General features: G+C 45.1%; 1 protein-coding gene across 1 annotated transcript in view; it reads right to left on the bottom strand.

The window, feature by feature from the left end:
* Positions 1 to 25,316, bottom strand: part of Best3 (bestrophin 3) — a 39,574-nt gene extending 14,258 nt beyond the window's left edge. The window contains exons 1-8 of the mRNA XM_021174887.3: positions 25,165 to 25,316; positions 21,334 to 21,428; positions 20,639 to 20,872; positions 7,124 to 7,278; positions 5,890 to 5,967; positions 5,310 to 5,462; positions 2,113 to 2,193; positions 736 to 887 (exon numbers count right to left, since the gene is read on the bottom strand). Coding sequence (XP_021030546.1) covers positions 736 to 887; positions 2,113 to 2,193; positions 5,310 to 5,462; positions 5,890 to 5,967; positions 7,124 to 7,278; positions 20,639 to 20,872; positions 21,334 to 21,428; positions 25,165 to 25,316 — 1,100 coding nt within the window. The remainder of the gene's footprint in view (positions 1 to 735; positions 888 to 2,112; positions 2,194 to 5,309; positions 5,463 to 5,889; positions 5,968 to 7,123; positions 7,279 to 20,638; positions 20,873 to 21,333; positions 21,429 to 25,164) is intronic.
* Between the last annotated feature and the right edge of the window lie 2,351 nt (positions 25,317 to 27,667).

The raw sequence follows: 27,667 nt of genomic DNA, 5'->3' as shown, positions 1-27,667 counted from the left end.
CAGGACACTGCTGGACAGGAGAGGGCACACTAGCAATACATGCCTTTAATCCCAGCTCTTGGGAGGCAGAGGCAGGCAGATTTCTGAGTTTGAGGCCAGCCTGGTCTACAGAGTGAGTTCCAGAACAGCCAGGGCTACACAGAGACAACCTGTCTCAAAGAAAACCAAAGGAAAAAAAAATCACGAGACCTGTATAAGATAAAGCTAGGCTGAGCTGTACCACTGATGCCGGGTAGGGGTGGGGTAGTAGTGCTTCTAAGGCCCCACCCCTTCCTGTTGAGCTGTGGGAGGGAGAATCATCCTTGATGATGTCGACCCTGATTTGTTTCCCATATTCTAGTACACATATTGGCAGCATTAATTAGACTTTGAAGGGAGGAAGAAGGAGGAGGAGAAAAAATAAAGAAAAAAATAATGGGGTTGGAAGGCGGATATTTTGGGGAATTTGGGGGGATAGTTGGGGGTGGGTATGATCATACTTCATTGTTTGGGACTCAGAGATGGCCTCTGGAACAACCATGTCTGTATCACATGGCTACGCAAGCTTGACGATCCGAGTGATCCCAGGAATCCATCTAGGAGAGAGCTGACCCTACACAGTTGCCCTCTGATCTCCACATGCACAACATGTCACATGCCTATCACATACATACATACATACATACATACATACATACACACAGTACATTTTTTAAAGTTCTTTGAAATATCCATGGTTTTTAAAAACATGCTTACCCCATTTGGATCGTGGAGCCCAGAAAGGACGGTATGCAGTAGTCGGCAGCCGCCAGTGTGTATGGTGGCCGGGCAGCAGAATCATCCCAGTAAATGTCCTTCTTCATCTTGGGCAAACTCATATGCATTTCATCCACGGCCAAGAGAGAGACCTGGAATCGTTGGTCGAATTGTTAGAGCAGCTCAGGTGGGAGGAGTTCCGAGCTGAATCGGGGCTGGAGAACAGGGCAGGGGCCGAGGGAAAACAGGAAAGCCCAGACAGACAAAATAGCTGCATCCGGGTCTCCGTGGGAAGGTGCAAGTATTCTTTCCTGTGTAAGTGGAGCTGTGTGTCCCGGTTCGCCCTCTGTCCACATGCTCTGGTGTGGCATTTCATGTCATTAGCAAGATTCCTTTCTCATGTTTGTTTGTTGTTTTGTTTTCAGATATAGCACCATCTTGGTGGCTCCCTGACAGCTACCATTCAACACCAGGCAGTGCAGAGATGAGTATTCTCAGTCCTTCCTCTTGCCATCCCACAAACACACCTCTATCTTCTTCCACTTCCAGGATGCCTTAACTTCAGCCCCCACCCCGTCCTCTCTTTCTTTGAAATAGGGTCTCAGCCTGTATCTCCATCCACTTTTGAACTTGCAGTCCTCCTTTCTTGGCCTACCCAGTCCTGAGGTTGCAGGTACACCCCGCCAGGCTGGACTACACTTGTGTGTTTAGGAAAGCAGTGTATCAACAGACCTGCGTGGCAGTAACGGCCTCTCTGTCTTGGCTTAGACAAAGTGACAGATAAACTATTAAGCCTCTGGGAATCCAGTTTTGATGGAGAGGGAAACTTTATGCTTCCTCCCTGACGGACTGGCAGGGCTTCAAACAGATGGATGGGTGAAGGCTTCAGACCCAGGTTCTGAAGGGATCCCTCCCTAGAAAGAGAATCCCCTGGTGCCTTCCTGAGTGGCTAGGGTGGGGTAAGGAACTCATTCCTGACTGCAGATGTGAGAAAGAAGCCAGTACTGCTTAGGCTCCTTCCCTGCATGTCTGATCACTGGGGGCTGGTGGGTGGTGGTCAGGAATTCACACAGATTATGTCTGGATGCCAGTCTGTACCACTGCCAATCTCTCTGGTTGACAAATCAAAGGAGGCAAGAGAATGAATTGAGACAGCACTCTGTCCTGGATGGAAGAGGACAGATTATACAGACCACTGCTCACAGGGAAAAGGCGGCTTGACTTACTTAACTGCGATGGAGATGAGATCTGGGACATTCCAGGTTCCCAAAGGAACAGCAAAGTGTTTGGCTAGGGCTCTCAAGCCTGGGGACTTACATTTGGGTTTCCACGGGATTTATGGTTATTGTTCACAAAGGACAGGGGAGCTCCTCTCACCTGCAGGTTTCTGTCAATGCACCAGTTTGTTTCAAAGTCATCGTCATCTTCCCCGAAAGGGTTGATCAGCTGCTCTGCAACCTGCAGGCGAGAACACAGGGGGGATGGAAGCATTGCTTGTGACGACGGAGAAGGAGCTGGAGGTTCACCCCCTGCCCTAGTCGATCATTCACAGTCACTTTTAATAGATGCAGCCTACGGGGTAGTAGGCTCTTCTACAGATGTTTATCAGCAAGTAAGCCCCTTCATAGACCCTGCTCTGCAAAAGGACCCGTCTGGTCATCTAGATGGGGCTGTCCTACCCCAGGGAAAGCCAGGAGCAAACCAGTGAATACCTCAGGGCCATTAGCGACATGTGAGGCATGTTGTCTGAGCTTCCAAGCGTCTGTAAAAGCCCAGTGGATAACAAAATTAAAAGCAATAAAAACACAATATCCTGTTGTAAGACAAAGGTGACTGCATGTGAGAGCTGGAGATAGCCGGACCTGGAACAAGCCGGACCTGCAGGCTTCTCTAGCTTTACACGAAAGATTGAACCTTATCTAAGAAGTTAGTTCTCCTTCTGGGAGACACCTAGCTGGTTTCTCATTAGATATATCATCTAATATTTGGTCAATACTAAACATTCTTACCATGTTCCTGAATGGAATGGCCTTTTAAACACAAGCTTTAGACGTCAAATTTAACATTTTTGAACAATTTTATTTCATTTTTTTAAACATGTGTATGCACGTGTGTGTGTGTGATTAATTCCTAGATTCTGAGACCATGCGGTAGAAACTCTATCCACTTGGGGTTAGGGAGGTGACTCAGTAGGTAACAGTGCTTAAGCTACAAACCCAGGAACTTGAGTTCAAACCCCCAGCATCCATATAAAAAGCCAGGCTTGGCTGGGCCTACTTATATATAGCACCAGCAATGTAGGGAGGAAGACGGGTGGGTATATTCTGGGAGTCCTCTGGCCAGTGAAATGGTAAGGTGGACGAGGAGAGAAAAACCCTGCTTCAAGGCGATGGAGCAGAGACAGACTGAGGAAGAGGTAGACACTCTACCTTGTACTCTGGCCTCCACATACATTAAGAAGGGTACACACCCCTGCCCACTCACATGCATGTACCACATTGCACACACACAGTCACACAGAGTTAAAAAAAAAAAGAAACTATCCTCTTGGCTTTTAGGATTTAAGCTAAAACACCTAACCGCTATCCCCAGTCTCTGCTGTGCGTGGAAATCACTATCCCCGAAGTTCAATGGGACAAAAATAAGCAAGCAAAGCAAAACTCACTCCCAGCAAACCAGGTGCCTGGGTCCCTTCCTCCCCCAGGCCCTCTGATTTACTGAGAGCGAGGGCAGACCTAGGCAACAACACTGAATAAAGCGCCCAGAGGCTGTCAGAGCGTGGCAAGGGTGGGGAAGCAGAGAGCTGTCTTCCTCTTCTTGCTCAAGGTTTTGCTTAAACGAAATGGGCCATTATCTCAGCCCTAAAAGTATTTCTGTTATATTCTTATTTTCACTTTTATGGCATCAGTCTTGTATATGTTCTTGCAGATTGTATTTCATAGTCGAAATGACATCTCTGTGCATTGAGTATGTCGTGGAGATTAGTTTCCTGGGAGGCCCCATTTGCAGTAAGAAAGATCAAGGTGTGTTTCCAACACTTTGGATAGAGCAGTTCTCTGGAAACGGGGACACGGTTTGCTGGTATGGGCACTGCACTTTTATTACCCTGGCTTATCTCGAACAGAGCCAGGCTTGTGTGTTTTTGTATTTGGTCTTTTAAAAATGGTTCTAGAGGAAAGAGATTTAGACATCTTACCAGAAAAAGGAGCCACTAACCTCTTTGTGGTTCAGGCTGAACACTTACCAAGGACACAAGCAGACAGACAATTAAGGAGCTTGGCACAATGATGAAGGACAAAACCAAACAATGGAACAGGGGGGTAGTGTGGTTGAGCAGCGGTGACTAGGTTGAAAAGGATAAAGCCCACTCTCCCGTCTAACAGAAGGGTTCAGCTCTCTTACTATTTACCACTCCATGAATAAAGGTTCTTACGAATCACTGCCATCTGGTTAAAAACATTATTACCATTGGAAGGACATGCTGCTTGTCTTTGGAGTATGATTTGAAATGCCAACATATTTATGAAGATCGAAGCCAATGAAAGAAGTACTATTTACAGAGGAGTTGGTCCCTACCCAAAGACCTGACCACAGGGGACTGTTTGCAAGTATTTAGAAATTTTGTTTCCATAGTCTCTCTGAAAGTATTACTGGATGGCATTTTATTTAAGGAAACTGTTGCCTTTTGGCTTCTTTTCTGTCACATATTAACAGTAATAGAACATGGGGCTTCTGATATTTACAGACTTACATCTGGGGAGGAGTGGAGGTGGTGGTGGTGGGGACAGACACAGTTCCACACCCATGACTGGACAATCTTCTCTCGCTGCTCTGACACTCTTTCAAATTTTCGGCAAAAGGAAATGTCACCGTTAATCCTGAGCTTTCTGCTCTTAATCCAGATGAGCTTTTTTTGAAAATGGAATGCATTTCATGGGTGTGACAGCTAGTGGAACTCAGGGGGCTGCAAATGATGATTTACAAAGTGGAGCAGAACCAACCCCGGCATCTGTCACAGCCTTAAAGCTCAGGTCTGCTCTCAAAGGCATGGTGCTCTCATTTCCTCTGCCCAGTTGCGCCTAGAGACCAACACAGGTGCAGCTATGGCTTTAATTACATTACCGCAATCCTACTGGGAGCACACAGAGACTTGGAGAAAAAGACATAGTGTAAGAGGTTCTCCTCTCTGCATAATGAACCGCCTCAGACCGCTGCCGGTCAGCCTCTGTGCTTGCCATTTTTTTTTTTTTTTTGGTTTTTCGAGACAGGGTTTCTCTGTATAGCCCTGGCTGTCCTGGAACTCACTTTGTAGACCAGGCTGGCCTCGAACTCAGAAATCCGCCTGCCTCTGCCTCCCAAGTGCTGGGATTAAAGGCGTGCGCCACCACCGCCCGGCTGTGCTTGCCATTTTAATCTTGATGGAAAAGCTCGTCTGTGAGCTAGTATGCATTAAGTCTACCCTTGAGTTATTCACTATTTGCCAAAGACTTGGTAGAGGATCCAGGGGTGGAGTGGGTGGGGGTGGGGGAGGGGTGGGTTTGCAGAGGGTCTGGGATACAGAGATTGTCGCCTACCTTGAGCCATCCTGCGTAGAAGAAGAACTGGAGGAGAGTGAAGATGGGAACGTACAGATCCAAGTCGTGTCCCACGTAGCCTTTGGTGGGATCCAGGAACTGCCTTCCGATCAGGCACGCAAAGAAGAACGTGTAGACGGCGAGGGTGACGACCTGGGACAGAGAGAAGGCGGCGTGAGAGCACAGTGCTGGCGTCCATGCACGTGTGCAGGCGGGAGATGGAAAACAAAACAAAACAAAAAAACCCCACAAAAACCAAAAAGTGCATGCGTGGGGCTGGGGCTACGGCTCAGCCAATGAAGTGCTTGCAGTACAAGCATGAGGACCCGAGTTCGAGTCCATGCACCCTTGTAAAACGTCAGGAACCGCAGCTCCAATGTTGGGCAAAGGGGTGGACATAGGGAGATCCTGGTCCTCACTGGCCAGCGAGTTTAAATGAAAGCTGGCAAGTTCTAGGTCTCAGAGATCTTATCTCTAAACGTGGCATGGATGGCTCCTGAGGAGTGACACCCAAGATTGACCTTGGGTTCCTATTTTCCTGCCCCGTCCCCACTGCAGTCGCATGCACAGTGTTCGATACCTGTGTGTAAACCAGCGGAATGCCAACCCAGTCGTAACCAAATAAGAGGCTGCACCAAGAGCGGTACCGATTCATTTCCTAAGCCCAAAACAGATTAAAACAAAACAAAACAAAACAAAACCACACTTTACTAAAATGACAACCACGGTAATAAACATTAGCTGGGATTCAGAACAACCGCCCCCCCCCCCCCCGGCCGGCCCCCAAGATTGCTGTGGATGGAATGTTCTGAGAATGAGGACCTAAAGGGTACCACGGAGCAGTTTGTAAAAAGGCAAAACAAAAACAAAATGATGAAGATGTTTGGGTATATATATATATATATATGGCAGACTGTTGTAGGGTAAGTTCATTTTCCTAACTTGGAATCTTCAACTGGCCCTGGGTGCTTATGGGAAGCTAAGAACCTTAATATTTTAAATAAGTGATTACCAGTTATTTTGGTAAAAAAGGATTGGCAAACTTTTTTTTTCTCTCCTTAAACACATTCTTGCTATAGCTATTGGAAAAGACATGGAAATGCCCATATTGATAGGAAATCTATCGGTAACAGGAAGGCTGGAGGGTCATTGATTCCTTTCTTTATCCATATGAGACTGAAATCTAATATTACCTCAGCATGAAAACCATATAGTCACTTTAGCCACATCCACACCCGGGACCATCAGAGCTGTCACGGTAGATTACCCAGCCCCTGCGTAGACTTCTCTGATGAATCCTGAGCTCCTTTATTTCGCAAGACACTGTTCCCTGGAGCACCTAAAAGGCTGACTTAAGTTTAGACTATTCAGATTTGGGCAGGGGTCGACCTTGGGATTTTACTCTAGGTGGTGGTGGGGTCAGCTCAGAAGAAGGCTGCTTGCCTAGTATGCAAAAGGCCCTTCGGGTTTTATCCCATCATTGAAAAGAAAAAAAAAAGGAAAGAAAGAAAAAGAGGATTTTATTCTAGAATTCATAAGCAAGGACTAGAAAATGCCCGTGGGCAATGTGTCTCTTCGGAGTCTTTGGCAATGCTGACTTAACACTTTCCCATAAGCCTCTGGAAGAGCGTGCTGTGCGGACAGCAAATACTTCCAAGGAGCCTAAGGGAGTCCTGCGCCTTCATGCCCTGCACACTCTGGGGTTTCATGATGGCTTCCTGGCTCCTTGGAGAACAGAGCAAACTTTTTGGTCTGACCTGTTACATCCGGCACCCTCTTGAACCCTGACTAGCACCCTTTTCATGGACACTTACAGTCATCAGTGATTGTAGATCAACGCTGTCTCTGATTCTGCCTTCATTCCGGGCTTTGGTTGCAAGATTTCCAAACCAAATGAAGGGAACCCAGTACTTCAGATGAGGCGATTTGAGGTGGTCGAATAATTTCCTCTCATCTGCCGTCATAAAACCTTCATACAAAATAACAATAAGGATATTATACACACAAAGTTAAGCACTGGTGCATTGCCATATTTTCACATATTCTGTGTAAGCATACTTGGGTAGGGGAGGATGCTAAAGAAGGAAAGATTCTTGTCTCTGGTGGTTTATATTTGTGTTAGAGAGGAGGAGTTTTGCACCCGAATGTATGTGTGTGCATGTGCACATACAAGGTGCATACGCATACACTGATATGTGAAAAAAAAAAAGACCCCACTTATATACAGACTGCAATTTCTGTAATTTGGTCAAAGAACGACCTTGTGTCTCGTTATTATTGCTGTTGTTGTTGCTATTATTATTATTTTATTTCTGAGTGCAGATCAAGTTGTGCTAGCAAGTCCTTTCTTGGCGTCTAAGGACAGAGCAGGTACACAGTGCAAGGGTTCGTTTAGTGCCAATGCTGAAGCCGGAGCTGGGTCCTACACTCCGGGAAGTAGAGTTATTGATTAGACGGGTCACACGGAGGGAAGAAAGCTGGTGATTTTCAAGTTTTCAGCCCAAAGTTATCGATAATTTACTAGGTGCTGAGAGAGGAGAAGCAGCACAACTGAATGCATCGTCCAGGAGTGTACAGTCGGAAGAAGGACGCCAGCATTCCTGCTGGCTTCAACATCTAAAGCAACCCTACTTTGGAAGTCAAGTCCATGGTCAATTGAAAGAAAATCTCTAGAGTGGGGGTCAAACCCATTGAGAGGGCATTGGTTATGGAGAGAAATTATCTTCACCAGCATCTCACATCACGATACCCAGACACCAATGCTTTGAAATTGAAAAATGTTTCCTTATCCTCATCTCTTGTGGCCTCCCTTCCCCCAGCCTGGAACCTGCCTGCTCAAGGGTGGAGCTACCGGCTCATTCGTCCTGCCACGCCCACTGCTGGAACCTGCCTTTGCTGCCTGGAGGCACACACGTGTTCGTCCTGCTACTGGACCCTGAGTTACTTGGCGGGAAGTTGGGTTCCCTCCCCCTTCCTTTATAACTGAGTGCCTGGAATTAGTAAAATTGAGCCTTGATCAGAATGTTTGTTGTCTTGGCTCCATTCTTTTCTTCCGCCCCGTCTAGATTCCTCTCTTTTCAGCCTGAACTGCCATTCTCAGTTGAACCGTTCGTGTTGTGGACTGCGGGCGGGCCGCAACAGTTGGCGCCAGAACTGGGACCTGAAGAATGGCAGAGGGATGCTAAGAGAAACGACTGCTGTGTGGAGCTCCACAAGAAAGGAAAGGATCTTTGTATCGGAGGAGCATCGGAGCAACGGACAGGTACACATGCTAGCGCTAGCCTAAAAAAAATTTCAGTTTTGTAAAGTGTTGCTGAGGATGCGGTAGGATACGAATCAAGTTTGAACCAGTGCTGACCCAACACTGTTTCTGCTTGGGGTCAGCAGTTCGTTAATCGGAACTAGATACGGAGACAGGCGGTGTGCCGCAGCTTTTTAGAAAGCTGCTTAGGTGGAAGAAGGAAGGGTTCAAAGTCATGGATCAGGCGGTTGTTTTTAGTTTTCAGGAGTTGCTTAAGGAAAAAGGAGTAAGGCTTGAAGTACAATTAGTAAGAAATTTTTTAGATAAGATAGATAGCTGTTGTCCATGGTTCAAAGAAGAAGAAACGATAGATTGTGGAACCTGGGAGAAAGTTGGTGAGGCCCTGAAGCGAGTTAGAGTTTGAGATTAAGCTTCAGAGGCTGAGTCTCTTAAGATATTTCTAGTTTAGATAATGATTAATGTGGTTCCTATCCTAAATAGTAAAATTTAAGATAAGATATAAAGCAATGCCTCTTTATTAAAGCGTTAAAGCTTGCTTTAATAGGTATTCATAGGTATTAATTGATATCCAAACTTCGTAATATGATAGTAATGCTTCTAATATTGATTTTAACAGTGATAAATTGTTTTAAACATAGGTTTTGCTTTCCCAAAGTTGTAGGTATTATCCTAACCTTGCACAAAAACTTAAAAATTATGGTTAAAACTGCCATTGTTCCATTGACTGCAGCTTGCAGTTTGATTGCAAATTTAAGATTAATGCTCAGATTAAAAAGTATTTTACCTTTGAGTCAATACAGGGCTCTGGGCAGTCCCAGAGCGGCTTGTGGCCCTTTCTTTTGTTTTGCAAACAATGCCTAAAAAAGTTTTTCCCTGTGTTCAAGAAAATTTCTTTTTAACAGTGTTACAGATCTATTCAGATGTTTAAAATAATGCTTAAATTCAAAGATTTTTGCTTCTAGTAAACTGGTAATCACTAGAAAATTTTGCCTCTACGTATGGCTAATATAGCTTTACATTATGTAAGAAAAATGTTTATTGTTTCTGCTTCTTTACAAGAAGCCAAAAGTTTTAATCTTTCAGTATATATTGTTTCCTAAGTGGAAAGTATTTTATTAACTAATGCTTCTCAAGGGAAGTTTACCTTAAATCCTTGCTTGTCATTTTTCCAGTTTAGACTAGCTTCTAGCCTTTTAACTTTATGGCAATAGTACATCAGAGACTGTATATTCAGACTTAGTAAAATTAGTCATTTAATAGAGTCATAATGATTTTTCACTCTTCTTCAGTGTGACCAGCCATTCTAACTCAATCTTAGACTGGTCTAATATTCAGTTCAATTATTAGAGATTCCTATATTCTAAATTACCTAGCAAAGTTAATTCAGAGCATTTCCCCCAAGGTCACCAAGGTCACCAAGGTCACTCATCTTGCCTTTACCTTATTTGTCCTAAACTTTTTGCAAACTGACATTAAAGGTCAGTCTGCAGCGGAACGCCACTGGCACCCAGTTACTTCTAATTCTTATGCATTGGTAAAATGGAAGGACGCCCTGACTAATAAATGGAAGGGTCCAGATCCAGTTCTAATCTGGGGAAGAGGCTCGGTTTGTGTTTTTTCACGAGATGAAGATGAAGCACGGTGGCTACCAGAGAGATTAATTCATCAGGTAAACACAGATTCTGTCTCTTCTCGTAAGTATCATTCTAAAGACTAAAATTCCTCTTGTGCTGGGAGTGGAAGCTCTCAGAAAAACTGTTTTCCTCTGAGCCAATTCCCCTACAAGAGGCCAGAGATTAACTTTAGCTTTACAATTTGCATCTAAATAAAGTACCTTGACTTCTCCGAACAGAAAATTTACATTGCTACACTCTCATTGTTTAGAATTCTTCCTTCTCTCAAGCAGGTCAATCTACATTCTCTGGTTCTCCGCCCCTACGAGCAAACAGGTGGTACTGCTAATCTCCCTTCCAAGGACATCCCAGCATGTGGCTTTTCAGTCTAAGATAAGATCTAGATTTACCAGGAGAGCTAGGGAAGTAGAAATTTCATATATATTTACAAAGATTAGTTCTTATTTTGATAGAGATGGGCTTAGTCCCTTAGCTGGCCTCTGGCTTTTCACCCTTGCTGTTACTGCAAGGTGTCCTTAGTTCCTCAGGCTACTGGGAATAACAGGGATGAAGAGGAAAGACTTTCAGCTCCTATTTTAACCAAAATTAATGGTGTTAATACTGACATAATTCTTATCTTGGCCTTGCTAAATCTGAGGTTGACAAGTCTCATATAGAGACCTCGCAATAACTCAGAATTGCGCTACTGATTCATAATCATATGAATACAGTATGGGTACCGCTTGGCGCAGGAGATTACTGCGGAGGGAAGGTCCAGTTTGACCGTTTCTGAGTTCCCTGTGCGACACACCTGATTTGAAGGAGGTTGGTATCTGACTCCAGTTAAAAACCCAAAATACTTAAGGCTCTGCCTCCCCTCCCCAAAAGATACCAAGAGCCACAGATGTGAGTTGTTACAATGCTCACGGGAGGAATCAGGTCAATGTCCACCCAAGTCAAGGTTAAAGGCCCACTCATCTATGGATGAAAAAAATCATTTGATCACCTCTGTTAAGCATTGCCTATTTAAACTTAATTAATAGGGGGGAGAGAGGTTGGAGACCTTGCTGTCGTAAGGGCAAGCCCTTCACTGCCTCCCACCCAAAAAATAAAAAAGCCAACTGGCCTTGAACTAGGAGCCAGCCAGTCTTACCCCCTTCTCCCTGTTCCCCTGCCTTTCACCCAAAATTTCGGATAATTTTCAGCTCAGTGTTATTCTAAAATTGTTTAGTTAAACTCAGCCAGGGTTCCAACGCCCTACTTAAAATGCAAACAGGTAGCTACCTATTCAGCACTAATTAGCATTATAAAGTCAGAGCCTACAGCCCAGCGCTGCTATTCTGTCAGTGCTTTAAAGACAGTCTTAGCCAGATACAGTTTACCATTAGAAAAGTTAGGGAATCCCATGGAAACAGGTTTTTTCTTTAGCCCTAGGAACTCAGGCAGAATTATTGAACATAGATAATTTTTCTGCCTCAGGCCACCCCCTTTTTTTTAATTTTTGTTTTGTTATCTAATGGGGGGAAATGTGGCCTCCCTTCCCCCAGCCTGGAACCTGCCTGCTCAAGGGTGGAGCTACTGGCTCATTCGTCCTGCCACGCCCACTGCTGGAACCTGCCTTTGCTGCCTGGAGGCACACACGTGTTCGTCCTGCTACTGGACCCTGAGTTACTTGGCGGGAAGTTGGGTTCCCTCCCCCTTCCTTTATAACTGAGTGTCTGGAATTAGTAAAATTGAGCCTTGATCAGAATGTTTGTTGTCTTGGCTCCATTCTTTTCTTCCGCCCCGTCTAGATTCCTCTCTTTTCAGCCTGAACTGCCATTCTCAGTTGAACCGTTCGTGTTGTGGACTGCGGGCGGGCCGCAACAATCTCTAAGGCAAATGAATTCCAGTTATTGATGATCTGTAGCTGGTCTGGTCTGCCACCACCCTGCGGCTGCACACCTCTCTCTGTCAGGCCATACCTGGGGTTTGGCACACCCCTAGAAGGTCTCTCAATGTCTCTTTTCCTTCTGGCAGGCTCAGTTCTGCCCAGTGATTATTTTTATGCCAGTTGTTGGGAAAACAGCTTTCTTTGGAATGTCTGCTCAGGGTAAGATATCCACATACCTGTCCTTAGAGATGGTTGCTTGTACTGATTACAACTTGTAGTTCTAATGGAGTGGGATTTGCTACCAGAAGGCAAGTTTGTCATGCCCCTCAGCCAAAAGACTAATGAAATCAATGCCAGGCACAATATCAGCCATCACAGATCTGTCTGCTGCATAGTTGGCCTGGATTCCCTCTGTCTGAAGCAGAGGCAGGTGTCTTTAGCCTTCCGGAGAGACTGTTAGCAGAACCACCACTGCTCCTCTGCTCCCAGCTCAGAGGCAGTGTGGGTGTGATGCCAATTCTTCCTCTAAGAGAAAGCTGTGCTGTCAGTGCCTGAGCCATCTCAGGGACAGCGTTTTCAAGAAGAGCTCGATGTCCCTGGCTCATTTCCAAATGCGTACAAACAACAGAACCACCACTTTAACTGGGGGTGCTTTTAGGAGAGGCTTAGGACCTCTATCAACAGAGGGTACTCAGAAACCCTAAGCGAGACTGAGAGCGGACAGAGGAATATCCTGACAATGTCACAGGGCAGCACAGCAAGTCAGGAGCCACAGGGAGACTTACTTGCTTCAAAAAGTAGATGCCATCTCTCCTACATTAAGTGTTCCCTGACTGTCATGCAGGATAACATTGTTTCTAGTTTATATCCTGTGTTTCCACTTAATCCCACTAAAAATGATTTTTAAAATGTCACTTTTAAAATGATTTAAGAACCCAACAACGAGTTATAGTACTGTACTGGCCGGTTTTCTGTGTCAACTTGACACAAGCTGGAGTTATCACAGAGAAAGGAGTCCTCCTTGGAGGAAATGGCACCTTGGGATCCAGCTGTAAGGCATTTTCTCAATTAGTGATCAAGGGTGGGAGGGCCCGTTGTGGGTGGTGCCATCCCTGAGCTGGTAGTCCTGGGTTCTATAAGAAAGCAGGCTGAGCAAGGCAGGGGAAGCAAGCCAGTAAGGAACATCCCTCCATGGCCTCTGCATCAGCTCCTGCCCCCTGCCCCGGAAGGGATGACGCTGGCTGAAGAGAGTTATCCCTACATAACCAGAAGTATCCGTAGCCATCCTTCTCTCCATCCCGAAGCAGGCACTCCATTTGGCAGGTCACTGCACTCTATGCAATGACACACACACGTAAGAGGTGACATAACACACCTACTGCTTCCAGCTCCTTGTCTAAGTGGATGCCCCTGAATTTCATTTGCCTTCACTGAACAGAGCTGAGCCAGTTGGGCGACAGGAAGAATTAATGTGCAGCATTTCCTAAGGCTCGCTGCATGTTAAACTAGCACTGAATCATGTCTGAGAGTAGAAGCTGGGTCCCAGTCATGTTTTTAATTTTTAAAATGTTATTTATTGTATGTATGTATACATGTGTGCAAGCTTGCACAGGCCACAGCATATTTGGGAGGGTCAGGGGAGACTTGTGAGAACTATTTCTTCTGACTATGTGAGTCCAAGGGATCAAATCTGGGCCAGCACCTTTGGCAGCAAGCATCTTTACCTGCTGCGCCATCTCTCTGGCCTTAGGACTCAGTAGTTCTTCAGTGACTAAAATGTGCAGCAGAGTTAGGGGAAAATGGTTTGAAGGCTGGGTGCTTCAGTGTCCTGGAAGCCAGACATCCTGCAGTGTCCTGGGTCTCTTTCTTGAATAGGATCTCTGGAATACTGTACCTAAGCCCCAGAGAGTCATATTCCCTAGGCTGCCCATGAGCCTGCAACATATAGGAGTTCTCTCGCTAGACATGGTGGCACATGACTGTAATCTTAGTCCCTGGGAGGCTGAAGCAGGAAGATTGTTGAGTTTCAGGTTCGGCTAGGTTACATAGTGAGTTCCATGGTTAACCCTGACGACACTGTAGGATTCTGTTTCCCAACAAACAAAACAAGCAAACCAATAGACAACAATACACAACATGCCTGACATGGCATGGTGACACACAGCTGGGACACAGAGCAAAAACCTGTCTTAAAAAACACAGAAAAAGAGCCAGGCGTGGTGGCGCACGTCTTTAATCCCAGCACTTGGGAGGCAGAGGCAGGCGGATTTCTGAGTTCGAGGCCAGCCTGGTCTACAAAGTGAGTGCCAGGAGAGCCAGGGCTACACAGAGAAACCCTGTCTCGAAAAAAACCAAAAAAAAAAAAAAAAAAAACCAAAAAAAAAAAAAAAACAGAAAAAGAAAAAGAAAAGGAAGAAAAAAAAATCCCTCAACAATTCAATGACTGTGGTCATACTTTCAGAACTACTGGGTGGACAGACGTCCACTCTAGTCACTGACCAGCGAGGCTGTCTACTGACGCATGGTGGCCATGAGTTTAAGGAGGGCCACTTCTGCCTTGTGCTTTGTCTCCTGAGTGAAGCAAGGAATGCACACAGTGAGCCAGGTTTCCCTCACAGGATGACATTCTGTCTGTCCGGGCTCGTCATGTGAGAATATAGGAATAACTGACTCAGCCTCTAAAAGTTCAGCCAGCGGAGGAAGCTGGCGAGGTGTGAATACCACGGTCCCTTTGGCCACCTCTCCTCTAAGGGCACTTAGGCACTTAAAGAAGCCCTAGGAGCCTGAGAACCAGGAACACACCCAAGAAAATGACAGCCGGCTGAAGGGCAGGAATAAATATACAAAACCCAAGTGTTTTTCTCAGGGAGAGGTCCCGGATTATATGATCTGGTTAAGCCAGAAACACAAATAGGGCCGGTCTTGCAGCAGGTGCATCTTAAGTCATGGCTTCTCCTACTCAGCCACGGGGAGGCCCAGAGCTCACTGGCATTTTATGTCATGTGAGTCAGACGCTGAAAACTGTGGAGGAGTCTGGACTCCACTGGTCCCGGGAGAAGCTCTGAGAACTTTGTTTAAGGTCCCAGGGTTTTAAGAAAAGAAAAGGGGCACTTTCCTTGAAAGGTTATCATGTTTAAACGTTCTTATTAGCGGAGCACAAGAGGGAACCACTCGCTTTAGGGGAAGAGATAGAAACCCATGATAGAGACACGAAGTTCAGCTGTAAATGTGTCTGTGCTCGCCTCGGACAATGGTTAGTGCAGAACAAAAGCTATGGTAATTGTTACTGGTCCACAGCGACCTTTATGCTCTTGCTTAAGTTGTGTTCCCATGGCCTGGCATTCAGTGTGCACTAAATGTGTTTTTTTTTTTTTTAATTTTTTCTTTAAAAAGATTTTCTAATGTATTTGTTTACCTATTTATTTTTCTGTGTATAAATTCTTGTCTGCATGAATGTGCAGGCACTGCAGGCATGTCTGGCATGCAGGGAAACCCGGAATTGGGTCCCCTAGAACTGGAGTTCTGGCAGTTCTGAGCTGCCACGTGGTGCGGAGAATTAAATCCAGGCCAAACCAAACTCAAAAGGTTAGCAAATGCTTTGTATTGCTGAGCCATCTTTCCACCCTCTTATTTGTAAACTAGTTAATTACTTAACTCTAAGACAGGCTCTCATACGACCAAAGTGGGCCTCAACTCACTATGTAGTTGAGGATAGCCTTGAACTCCTGTTGCAATAGTCTCTACTTGCCGCCCAGTGTTGCCATTAGAGGTACAAGCCTCCATGTCTGGCTCTCTTCAGTGGAAGGGGGAAGGGTGTGTGTGTGTGTGTGTGTGTGTGTGTGTGTTAGATCCACAGTTTTGTGCATGCTGGCCAGGCTCTCTACCAACCAACTACATTCCCTCCCCAGTGAAGTTCTATTGAATGAGCAAGAGCCTGGTAGCTTTTGCCAGCTTCACTGTTTACTCTCTCAAGAGTATGTTGGTAATTTTCTATTTCCATCTTTCCGATTCTGGTGAGTTTCTTTGCAGAGAGCTGCTAGTTTGTAATTTTCTGATGAGTTTCTTTGCAGAGACCTATTTTGTTCCCTGAGACTCGTGAAGTCTTAGGTGAAGATTTGGACTCAGCTCGCTTCTAAAATGTAAATACTTGATTAAGGTCATGACTGGAGTTAGCAAAGATCCGTGATTATGCCCTTAGCATAGGACGAGTGACATTTTCCAGGGCAGGTGATTGGAATGACTAGAACTTTCCAGAACAACTTCAGAGTCAACAGGCAAAGTAGCAGAGCCTCTGTTGCAGTCTTCCTGATAAATAACTGTGCCCCCCGCCACACACACACACACTTCAGGGGCTTTGTAACACAACTGACTGAGTTTTAGTTCAATTCTAGAGTAAGCAGAAATCCAAGCTTTTTATTATTAATTTGAGAAATTTAACCTGTGATAACAAATCAGATCTATCTTCCTGGTACCATGCAGTGTGGTCTTTCTACTCCTCAGAATAATAAAAACTTGACTGTTTCATGTAAAAACCAAGGAATTCAGAGAGTGGCAGGGAAGGGCCTGGCCTGTCAGGCTCAGCTGGACATTCAGAGGAGGTAGCTGGCCTCCATTCTCCCATCCTTCCCTGTTCTTCCCATGTCCCTGAGGGAGGCCGTGCAAGCCAGAGCCCTCCGGGAAGCAGTGGGAAGCAGAGCTTTTGAGGAAGCCATCTTAACTCTCAGTATCTCTCTGCCTGTGATTCAGGCAGGGACCACTTACCACTGCCCCTGGGATCTTGTGAGATACAGACATCTTTCATCGCTGGATTTAACATTAACTGAGGTGCACTCTAGCTTGAAATACATACTTTTTTCTTACAGGTGATTTTAAGTAGGGTAGTCGGTAGATAAGGTGTGTGTTTGTGTATGTGTGTGTATATGTGTATGTGTGTTTACATTTATGTGTGTATATATGTGTGTGTTTAGGTGTATGTGTATATGTGTGTATATATGTGTATTTATATGTGTGTATGGGTGTTTATATGTGTTTGTATTTGTGTATATGGGTATGCATGTTTGTGTGTGTATGTGTGTGTATGTATATGTATGTGTATATGTGTGTTTATATGTATGTATGTATGTAGGTGGGGGTGGGATGTATGTGTGTATGTGTGTTTATATGTGTGTATGTATATATGTATGTATGTGGGGGGTGGGATGTATATGTGTATGTGTGTGTGGCTGTGGTTCTATCATCGGCATTACCCACTTATTTTGTCCCCAGAGTGCAGGGTAGTGGCATAGTTACCACTGCTTTGTCCCCTTAGGCAGGAGTAGGTGCCCTGACTCTGGACTCAGGACATCTGTCAAATATTTTCCACTATCTCCAACTTCCTATTCTTCCCAGAATCCTTGGCGCAGGCAGGCAAAGGACAGTCAGGGAGTGGCAGAGGCATGTGTCCAGTTGGGACACCTTGGGAACAGAGCCTTGGTGACTCTGAGTCAGCTCTGGCCATGGGGGAAGGAGCCAGACGCTGCATGAGTCAGCGCTGCTGTGGACAGAGGGTGCTGGCTGAGGCAGCAGGAAGTGCTGGCCTCTGGGGCTGTTCCTGCAGCTCTGGAGCTTGGAACCTTTGCTCTCCCAACCAGCACAGGGGCTCTACGCCTTACACAAGCTGTGCTCACACTTTACACTCCTGAGACGAGCTGCATCCTCTGCCCCTTTTATAAAGGCACCCCGGCCCCTTTCATTTCTGTTTTGCCCTTTGAGGCACGATCTTGCTATGTACTCCTGTCTGGCCAGGTACTTACTCTATAGCTCATGCTGGCCTTGAACTTGGGACAACCCTTTTGCTGCAGCCCCCGCTATCTGCCACTGTCCCAGGATCAACGGGGCCTTTTTATGGCTGGTATGAGTTCATGAGCTCTAAGAAAGATTTGGCTCCCTCTAATCTCTTGGTTTTTTGTCTCCTTCATCCAGTCCTAAGAAACTAAGAATTTTAAACCAAGAACTATTCTAGCTATGTATAAACAAGTTACTCAGACTCACTGCCCGAAGGCACGCCCTAGAATTCCTCAGTCCCCAGGACGGCTGTGGTCTGAATCTCCATCTTCTTTGTGGGTATTTGTTAGTGGTGACGGCTCCAATCCTCGCCCTCTTCCTTCTTTCTTTTCTGCCCAGGAATCAGAGAGAGTTCTGTTGTTGTTTGCTTTTGAAGTGTCCCCTTAAGGACTAAGTGCTTGTCAACCTCTGTGCAGGAAAGTGACATGGAGTCAAGAATGGGGCTGTACATTTTTGATCCCATGAGAGACAAGTCTGGGCTAGGTGACAAGATTGTCTTAAAATACAACGACAGAGGGAGAGGCAGGGAAGCGTGTGTAACTGAGGGGTCTAAGCATGACATCTAAAGGGTCAAGTTTGTTACGGTCAGTAAGTTCAAAGTGGGGCCCAGGCCAATGCACTTGAGATGCACAAGAGGTCAGTCAGTGGTAGGGTAAGAAACTGAAACTGTCCAGGAGCGGTTCAGGCTAGTTATTCTGAAGTTATCCTACATATACACTGGGGGGGACAGCAGGCGGTTAAACTCGGTTTTGGATCCTGGCATTTCACACAATACCCCTGTGTGTTTGCCAGGCTACTCAACCTTCTGCCTGGATCCTCCACTAGTTCCTTGTACCCCACAACTTTCTTACGGTTTGATTTAGGACCCAGGGACAAGGAACTGAGGTGCATTATTTTACATAAACAAATCAGATCTGGCCTCCAGATTCTCCCAGCATCCCTCAGTCCCTACCTGACAAACCCTGCCCCCAATTTTGAACTTTCCAGCCTAGGGGCTGGGCTGCCCTTCCTCTAGAGGTTCTTCCTTATATAATCCAGGCATTTTCCATGCCCCCCCCCTTTCCCTCCATTCTCTCTCTCTCTGTTTTCTCTCTCTGTACACACACCCTTTCTCTCTTTCTCTCCCCCACCCCCTTTCCATGGTAACTTCCTTGATCTCAGTCTAGGGGGCAGTGAACTTGCCCTAGAGCAACTTCCCAACAAACCTGCCTTAATATACTCTAATCTGCCTGAATCAACTCATTTCACTGGTGGAGTAATGGCCTATCACGTACATACACCCTTGCTTTCTTTCCCCGCCCCGACTTTCTGAATCTTGTGGTGAAAATATATCTGGAAGACCTGGGCTGTCATGGGCACGAGGATTCCTCAGAAGTGACCAAAATCCTGTACTAGCCGGTCTGGATGGCTCCTTTAATGTAGCAAGAAAGTACATAGTCCTTTCCAGGTGCTAGGAATTGCCCTGAGCGCTTTGTGAATATCAACTTACTTAGTTCTCACACTGAACCTACAAGATGTACAACCTATCCGTGCTAGCATAAGCCCATTTTATAGATGTGGAGATAGAGGCACAGGAAGGCTGAGTACCTAAGCACTGTCATGTGACTAGTGAGCGGTGGAGTCAGAATTCCAACCCTTGTGCTGTGTGCTCTTAGATATTATCTGTGCTACCCATCAAATAAAAATAAAAATAAAATGAAAAACCTCAAAACAAGAAGAAAGACATCAAAGTAAAAACAAACCAAAACAAACAAAACCCTCTAGTTTTCTTCTTGGAGGAAAAAGAGTCACTGGAGAGTACACTTTAGTTTTCTTACTTTGCAGCCTAAATGAAGGCAGAATCGAGCACCCGGATCATCACTGTGGGCCAGGAATGACCTCAACTCAGCCCTCACTCCTCGGAAGGCTGGCTGAACAGCTTCTTCACTAAACATTTACATACCAGAGAGGACCATACCTCCTCACACGGGACTCGTTTTCAGCTTGCTAGACCCAGGAACGACGCAGAAACCTACATAGAATAGCTACATCTACAGTCTCATGAAACCCAAGAGAGACAACAGGTCCACCCTGAGAGAGCCTTTCACTATCATATCCGGGGAGGAGGGTTTCACCCAATTTACCCGGACGAAACCCGACAGCAAGGCGATCCGTCCAGAATCAACTTTGCTTCAAGACACATTTTATTATAGCGTTTCTGAGCCTGAATTTTAATTCTGTTCCTTCCACTCTGCAGCTAATGTGACTCAGGACAGCTTGCAAGCTCTAAAATCCACCTTCTACTGTTTTCAGGACACCCTGAGACCTAACTGGAATAGCTATAAACTAGGCTCGGTGGCTCACATCTGTAATCCCACCACCAGGGAGGCTAAGGCAGGAGGATTGCAGTGAGTTCAAGGCTAGCCTGGGCTACACAGTGATAACCTGTCTCACAAACCAAAACCAAAGCCAAAGCCAAGACAAGTAAAACAAACAAACACCACCAACAAAGCAAAAAAACAAGTGAAAAACAGAACAAAATAAACAAAATAAATTGCTTTTAATGACCGATCACCATCACTGTATTTATTTCAAGGCATCTTGGCTTTCGGCTACTTCTGTCCTCTACCTGCCAAGGAAACTTCTTGAGGGCAGGAGTCCTATCTTACCTACTTATCTTTGCTCTTTAAGAACGCTCCTGCCCGGCTTCTTGAATAAATACACCGAGGTGCTTTCCAAAGCATTTTGGTGGCTCCTACCAAGCGCACACCCCCCGTACCTGCTTCGACCACGTGGTCCATGGTGGGAAACCTCTTGTACACCGCGGTGCTCACCGAGCGGAAGATGAGCAGGGACGTCAGGTTGACGTAGCGCATCAGCGTCCTTCTGAGCAGGCGCCCATGCTGGTCGCTCCCATGGACACTGCTGGAAATGAGGAGCATCAGCCTGTCTGGCCAAGGCAGATTCACAAACTGGTTCCACCATCGGTTCACTACCAGAGTGACGTAAAACCCTGTTGGGATAACCAGACGCCATCATGCAGTTTCTTAGAGCAGACATCTCAGCGGACACACGTGTAGCAGAATTTTAGCTTTCTTAGGGGTTCGAGCTATGAAAGTATGTTATCCTCCAGATCTTAGGATTTCTGCCCTCCAGGAGGGGAGGAAATGCCATATATGCCTGACAAGGTCAGGGCACCCAGTAAGTGGGTATTAGAACTCAAATACTGACTGCAAAAATGGACGGTTAGTGAAGAGAAAGCTTAAAGGTCCAACAGCAGATTACGACCTCAAACTGTCCCATGCTAACTTAGCGGAAGCAGCCCTGAAGGCGAACTTTAGGGTGGGCTGTGCGCGATTGCAAGCAGCGGCTTTCCCAGCAAGCCTCACAGCCCGGAAGCACTCTCATGCGGTCATCTGTGTCATCTAACGGAGACAGCTGTGTGGCTGCATTCTGCGTGTGACCTATACTTACCAAGCACAAAGGTTACTGGAATTTGTTCAGCATATCTGTCACAGTAAATTGATAATTTTTCAAAGTAACGTTTTTGGGCTCCTGTAAGTAACAATCTGGAGCAAAAATAAAACGCACAGCCCTTTATGATGCGGAACTCCTGCCCCTGCTCTGCAGGAGACAGCAAGTGCAAACAGTTAAGCACAAATCTTAATCTCAGTTGGCTTGGTTTTGTTTTTCTTTTTCTTTCTTTCTTTCTTTCTTTCTTTCTTTCTTTCTTTCTTTCCTTCTTTCTTTCTTTTTTTTTGGGGGGGGGGTTTCCCTTGAGCTGGTATGCCTCTAAAATTTAAAAAAAAATTGCTTTGTGCTTCCGGTATTAAAGGTTTTTAGCACATAAATCTGATGGCCGTTAAGTAATGGAATTGTTAACCACTTCGTTTCTTAAAGCTTTGTAGTTTTACAGTTTTATATAACTGGTTCATTGGATTTTGGAGAAAGATATGTTACAAAAGAGTCTTTTGTTTTTCTTTCTGAGAAATTAAAGCCAGGAGGGCCGGGACGTGTCAGACAGACAATCACTGAATCCCACCGGCAGGTCACTCTTTTCTGTTTTGAGACAGGGTCTCTCTCACTTAAGTTGCCCCCATTGGCTTGAGCTCATGTTATAGACCAGTGGTTCTCAACCTGTGGGAAAACCTCTATCTTCAAATATATTTAAATTACAATTCATAACAGTAGCAAGATTACAGTTGTGAAGTAGCAACCAGAATAATGTTATGATGGGGGGGGGGTTTCACCACAACATGAGGGGCTGTATTAAAGGGTCACTGCATTAGGAAGGTTGAGAACCGCTGCTGTTGACCAAGCAGACCCTGAACTTGTAATTCTCCTACCTCAACCACTCAATTAGCTGAGGTTATAGGCCTTCACCACCAGGCTTGGTTTCCATTTTTCAATTATTCATTAGGAATACTTAAAAGATAGAGAGTATTGATTTGGTGGGTAAGAGTTACTAAGTCATTATTGAGTAACATTCAACATCTTGACCTTTAATCCAGAACATACTAATTTAACCAAGCCAATTAATACATTCTAGATTGTGCATATACTACCTCTTGGGAAATATTGTGATTGTTTACTTTAATATTTGCAATGCTTGGGATATAAATAAAACTGATTTCATCTGAAAGGCAAAAACTTTCACTGTTATATCTGGCCATGGGCTCCAAACTTTTCCTGTAGATCTGACTTTATCTCCCCAAACTTATTTTCTGAGATTGCTAAACACACCTGCCCATAATGAGACCATTATTATGTTTCGGTGAGGGAATTCAGAGCCAGAAGGAATCTAAAGACACATTAATAATAATTACCAGAATGTGGAAAGAGGGGCCACATATGAATGTGCATAGATCAATAGTTCATATAAAGAACAGGAAACCTAAGCAAAGACCTCTCAGAACAAGTCTCAAAAGTTCCCGCCGGTGAGTGGAATGCTGATAGAAGGCAGAGGAGCAGTGTCCAGCCACGGGGGCTGCCGGCAGAGTACTGTCAGGAGCTGGTCTTGGTGAATAAAGAATTTGAGGTATAGGGGTTGTGGGGAGTTCTTGTGTCAGCTTTGAGTGAGGCGACCAAGTTCCTGGAATCAGGGAGGGTCCTGTTGATAACAAGTCACAGAGCGGCTTTCTGATACGTAAAGTATTTAATTATACACTTTAAAGTATTCAATGTAGACAGCACAGCTCCTGGGATCAGTTGGGCCAGGCCAAGGTATAGAACAGGTCTGCCATAGATTTAGACTTGGGGATATTGTCAAAACTCTAGGAGTCTCAGGGTTCTTTTTAGTTTATGGTGTTGTAAAGACCAGAAATATCAGTTACATAAATAACTGTAAGGCAGTTGTATATCTTCAAATGTGGCACCAAAATGGGTGGTATTGATGCTAATTGGACAGATATATATGAATATTCTTATCTAGAAAATACCACAGAGAGTATTATGCCAAAATTCCTCCAAATTGGAAGAGATAAACTCAAAGCCAATACCAGGCAAAGCACAAACTATGGTTACATTTTCAGGTCTGCTTGATTTTGGTGACCTATGAATCCAACAGTTCTTGGTAAATATATAAGATAAAAAGGATCTGCTTTTATAAGAATTTACAATGAGACTTTTTTTTTAAAAAGAAGAAAAAAGCAAGTTAAAGTGATTGCTGTTAATGTTTGTACTCTTTGATCTTTGGAAAGACAAAAATCTGTGTAGAGTTTTGGGGTGTAAGTTTGATATTGGAGCATTTCCAGGGATGTAGCAGTTGCTCTCGGGGCTTTTCTCTTCTAAACAGCAGTAGCAGCAGTAAACTCACATTAGTAAAGAATGAACTAATGAGATAGTTATACTGGAACACCACGAATCTGCCACCATTTCATATCTGAAGGTTCAAGGAACAGATAAGTGAACTGAAAGATATTAGAGGACTCTAAGAATATTTGACAAAATCTAGTCTTGCGATTTTTGCCTTGGTGTTTTTTGTTCTGATTATTTTTGAACTGGGGACTGAACTCAGAGCCTGACAGTTGCTAGGCAAAGCATTCTACCTAATTCTAGCTAATTCCTAAGTCCCACAAAATCTGTTCTAATATGTATGCTGGTATGGAATGATAGTGTTTTGTCTTTTTTTTTTTTGACAGAGTTTCTTATAACTCGAGCAGCAAGTTATCTTGAACAGGATCCCCCTGTCTCCATTGCCTCAATACTGGGATTACAGGTGTGTGCTATCGGTGCCTGGGGATTGAGTTCAGGGTTTTGTGCTTGCTAGGCAGGCACTGTACCAACTGAGCTACATCCTCAGCTTTGGGCTGGAAGTACTGATGGTTTGTTGTGAACAAGATAGTTGTTCACAGTTTGCTTTTGGTAACGATCAGCCAACTAAATGAATACCCCACCTCTCCAAGTGGAGTCTCATAGTTTCAAAGAAGGATGTAGGTGAGACCGTGACTCATAGTTCACCTTTGGTGGAAGAAAAAATTTTATACCTAGCTAAGATGGAAATACAGCCTTGAAAATCTTAGGCTTTCCTTTTAGCTTCCTCCAATGTAATTCAGCTTTAGTTTATTAACTCCTGAAGCTTCATTTTTTAAATCACACTGATGAAATGTTACTAAGACAATGCTTTTCAGTTGGGAGAGGTGGATATGCTAGCCCTCAAAGTATGAACCTGACAGGTACCCGTGTTATAAAGAATAGATACCTTCTCTTGCAAATGTGACATCCTGAAATCAGAAGACATAAAGAGAACACATTATTCCTCAGGCCTTAGTTCTTTGGTGAGGTTGGAGGACATCATCCCAGGTCAGAGCTTACCATCCAGACTATGGGAAGGAAAGCTGCCTCGTAAATACTATTCACCCATATGTTAACTCCACATAGAGTGGCAGTAAGCTCTCAGATCACATGTTCAAACTCCACGTGACATCACTGAGAGAAGCACAAAAGCATTTGTCTGTGGGCTTTGCCGTTAATCGGCACACGGATGAGGATGTCAGCATAAAACTTTCAGTTGACACTTAAAGCAGCTAGGCTGATACCTCATCGGGATCAGTCTCTGTCTCTGTGGGGCTGTAATTAGAGCCCATTGTCTGAACGGTGGCTGTCGATTGCTCCAAATGCGTGGTTAGGTGTGGATTAAAATACCCTATCCTGAAGAGAGGACGCCAGAGAGGTTCATGCAGAGAGGTGGGGGGGGGGTGTTACATAATGCAGAGGCTAGCGGCAACCAAGGGGATCCAGTTTATGAGTCTGTATTCTTACATAACGCCTGGGGGCCATTTAAGGAGACATGCAAAACGAAGGTACCTGTACACCAGACTGATTGCTGTGTAAAGAACAGCAAAAACAATAAATTCCCTGTACAGCAGCTTGTAGATACTACCTCTCCACTTGAGGAGCAACCTATGAAATCCAAAAAATGTTGCATTTGCTACTTTACTGGAGTAAGTGACAGTCATCTTGGATAGTTTTGTTCTAGAAGAGCAAGAAGACAAAACACGGGTGAAAAGTAAAGTTGGATGTCAACATAGGCATACACTTTTCTTTTTTTTTCCTTAACCGAAGGAAACTAGAGCCAAACACTAATCAGCCGCCCTGCCCGCCCTCCGTGCATCACGCACTCCTCTTATCGCTTACAACTTGTACATAATACCGCGTCACCATTTAGCATCTCGGCACTAAACCTGGCACAGAAGGGGAAGAAGATGGTCTCTAGAAAGACTGTTTTTAGAAGCCCTGACATTTCTGCATTCGATAAGCATTAGTTTAGAGTCTGTAGCTTTTGCCCAATACATAGTCAACATTAGCACATGAGACACACTAGCCACTTCTTAGTCGCAGGAGGATTTAACAAGTTGGTTTGCTAAACTGATGATGTTTTTAAAAAGCAGTGGCTATACTTGTTGTTTGGGCCAGTGTCTGCTAAAATCCTTAAAGAAATATTGATTTCACCTTTAAACTTCCTAAGAGGAAAAAGTTATTGATCCCTTCTTAGGAACCAGGAGCTATTGTCAGGAGGAAGCCAGGCCCCCAGAGCAGTTTAACAGATGGGCTACTTGGGTGGGTTGGCGGGGGCGGGGGGGGGATATCTTTCTGAGATGTGAGTCTCTCAGCAGCTCTCAGGGTGTACAGTTGGAATTCTGTACCTTTCAAAGGGAGCTGTAAACTTGATATTAAAAAGGCTACACTTTCCCCTTGGAAAGTCCCAATGAAATAATCAGAGACAAACAAACTGAGTCTTTTCTTTCTTATTTTGGAAGACAGGGTCATCCCACATTGACCTTGAACCTGGCCTTGAAGTTTTGCTCCATCTCCAGTGAGCGCTGGAATGGTGGGACTGTGCCACCCGACACTGTATGTAGTATTTACTTAGCGTTTTGCTTGGCACCGAATCTTGTGTGTGCTGGGCAGGCACTGTCTCGTGTGTGCTACATCCCTAGTGTGTCTGTAATTTAGAACGCCTTGTTCTGCATTCGTTCCGTGGACATGGGCAGGATGAGAACGGGGCCTAATCCCAGTTTTCTTTGAGCTCCCTGGCATGCCTCGGCTTCTCGCTGAGATGTGCCATCGGACTTCGAATAGATGGCTCAAAGCCGACCTTTGTTTGGAAACCTTACTCAGCTAACTGGGTAGTATAGGTCACGTGCAAACAAAAGGAGATCTCTTTAAAATGTTAACTTTTCTCCAAAGTAACTACAAAGAGCTTCTCACAGAGCAACACAGGCTGAAAACATGTAGTTTTTAGGTCAAAGTTATAATACACATACCCACACAAAAACCCAACCAAACAAACCCTAGCGCATATTTTTTTTTCCCTGTAGAGCGATTTATATCACACATTCTATCACAAATAAGAGAATGTTTCATTTAGACAGGCAAATATCCAACTGTGATTTATCCAGTTTCTCTAAGGATGTAAGAGCTGGCAGCTGTATCCACAGCAACAACAACAGAGTGCTGATTTGTCCTCCATGGTTGTTGATTTTAATTAAACAAACCAGGGCCTTTTGCCTAAGTCAGTAGGTGACACCACAGAAGGGTGGGGTGCCTGCTCTAAAACAGGCTTTGCTTTGAGATCGCCACCTTGTCTCTCTGCCTCGGGAGAACTCAGCAGACAGGGGAGAACAGCACAGCAACGCTCTTCTCCAGGCAGGCCGCGTCAAGCGACAGTCTAACCAATCCCCCCTTTCTTCCATTCACTCCTTCACCCTCAGTTCAGGCTCTGTCAGAAACCCGACACCCACCAAGCACTAAGGTCACGTTCAAGTGCAGAAGCCGGCTAGCGCACTAACCTCTTTCTTTGGAGTCTCCCAAGGGAAGAGAAATCTTCAAACGATCTGCCGTCCCTGAAGAGGTGCCGGCTTCCACCCTCACTGGTGACCAGCCGGGTTTCCTCCTGTTCTCCGGCTGCTGTGGCGATCCAGCGTGTAGCGAGTCCAGGGTTAACTGTTTTTCCACTTGCAGAGGCCTGTCTGTGCCAGTTTGCCCACTGATGACAGTTATAGCTGGGGACAAACAGAAGTGACAGCTGCTGATGTTGCTCTTTTCTAATCTATAATTATAACTCCACCTGCCGCCCAGAGTACCCCTTTGAACAAGAAGTCAGCGGCGGTGGCGCGAGGATGCTGGGCCATTTAGGTCCAGTTAAGATTCATTTCAACTCTGGCCTGGGATCAAGGAAGAAAAGCCTTTTTCTACTGAAAAGGTCTGGACATACTCCAGTAGCCAAAGAGGGGATTAGGACAGTCTTTTTGTGCACGAAATGAAGAATAAATTCTTATGAAGCCATACGCTGGGGCAGACAGGAATG

This window comes from Mus caroli, unplaced genomic scaffold (assembly GCF_978045245.1).
Source record: "Mus caroli unplaced genomic scaffold, Mus_caroli_1 scaffold_9, whole genome shotgun sequence".
Taxonomy (NCBI): domain Eukaryota; kingdom Metazoa; phylum Chordata; class Mammalia; order Rodentia; family Muridae; genus Mus; species Mus caroli.
Note: the sequence above shows the minus strand (reverse complement) of the source record. Positions and strands in the feature narration are given on the sequence as shown.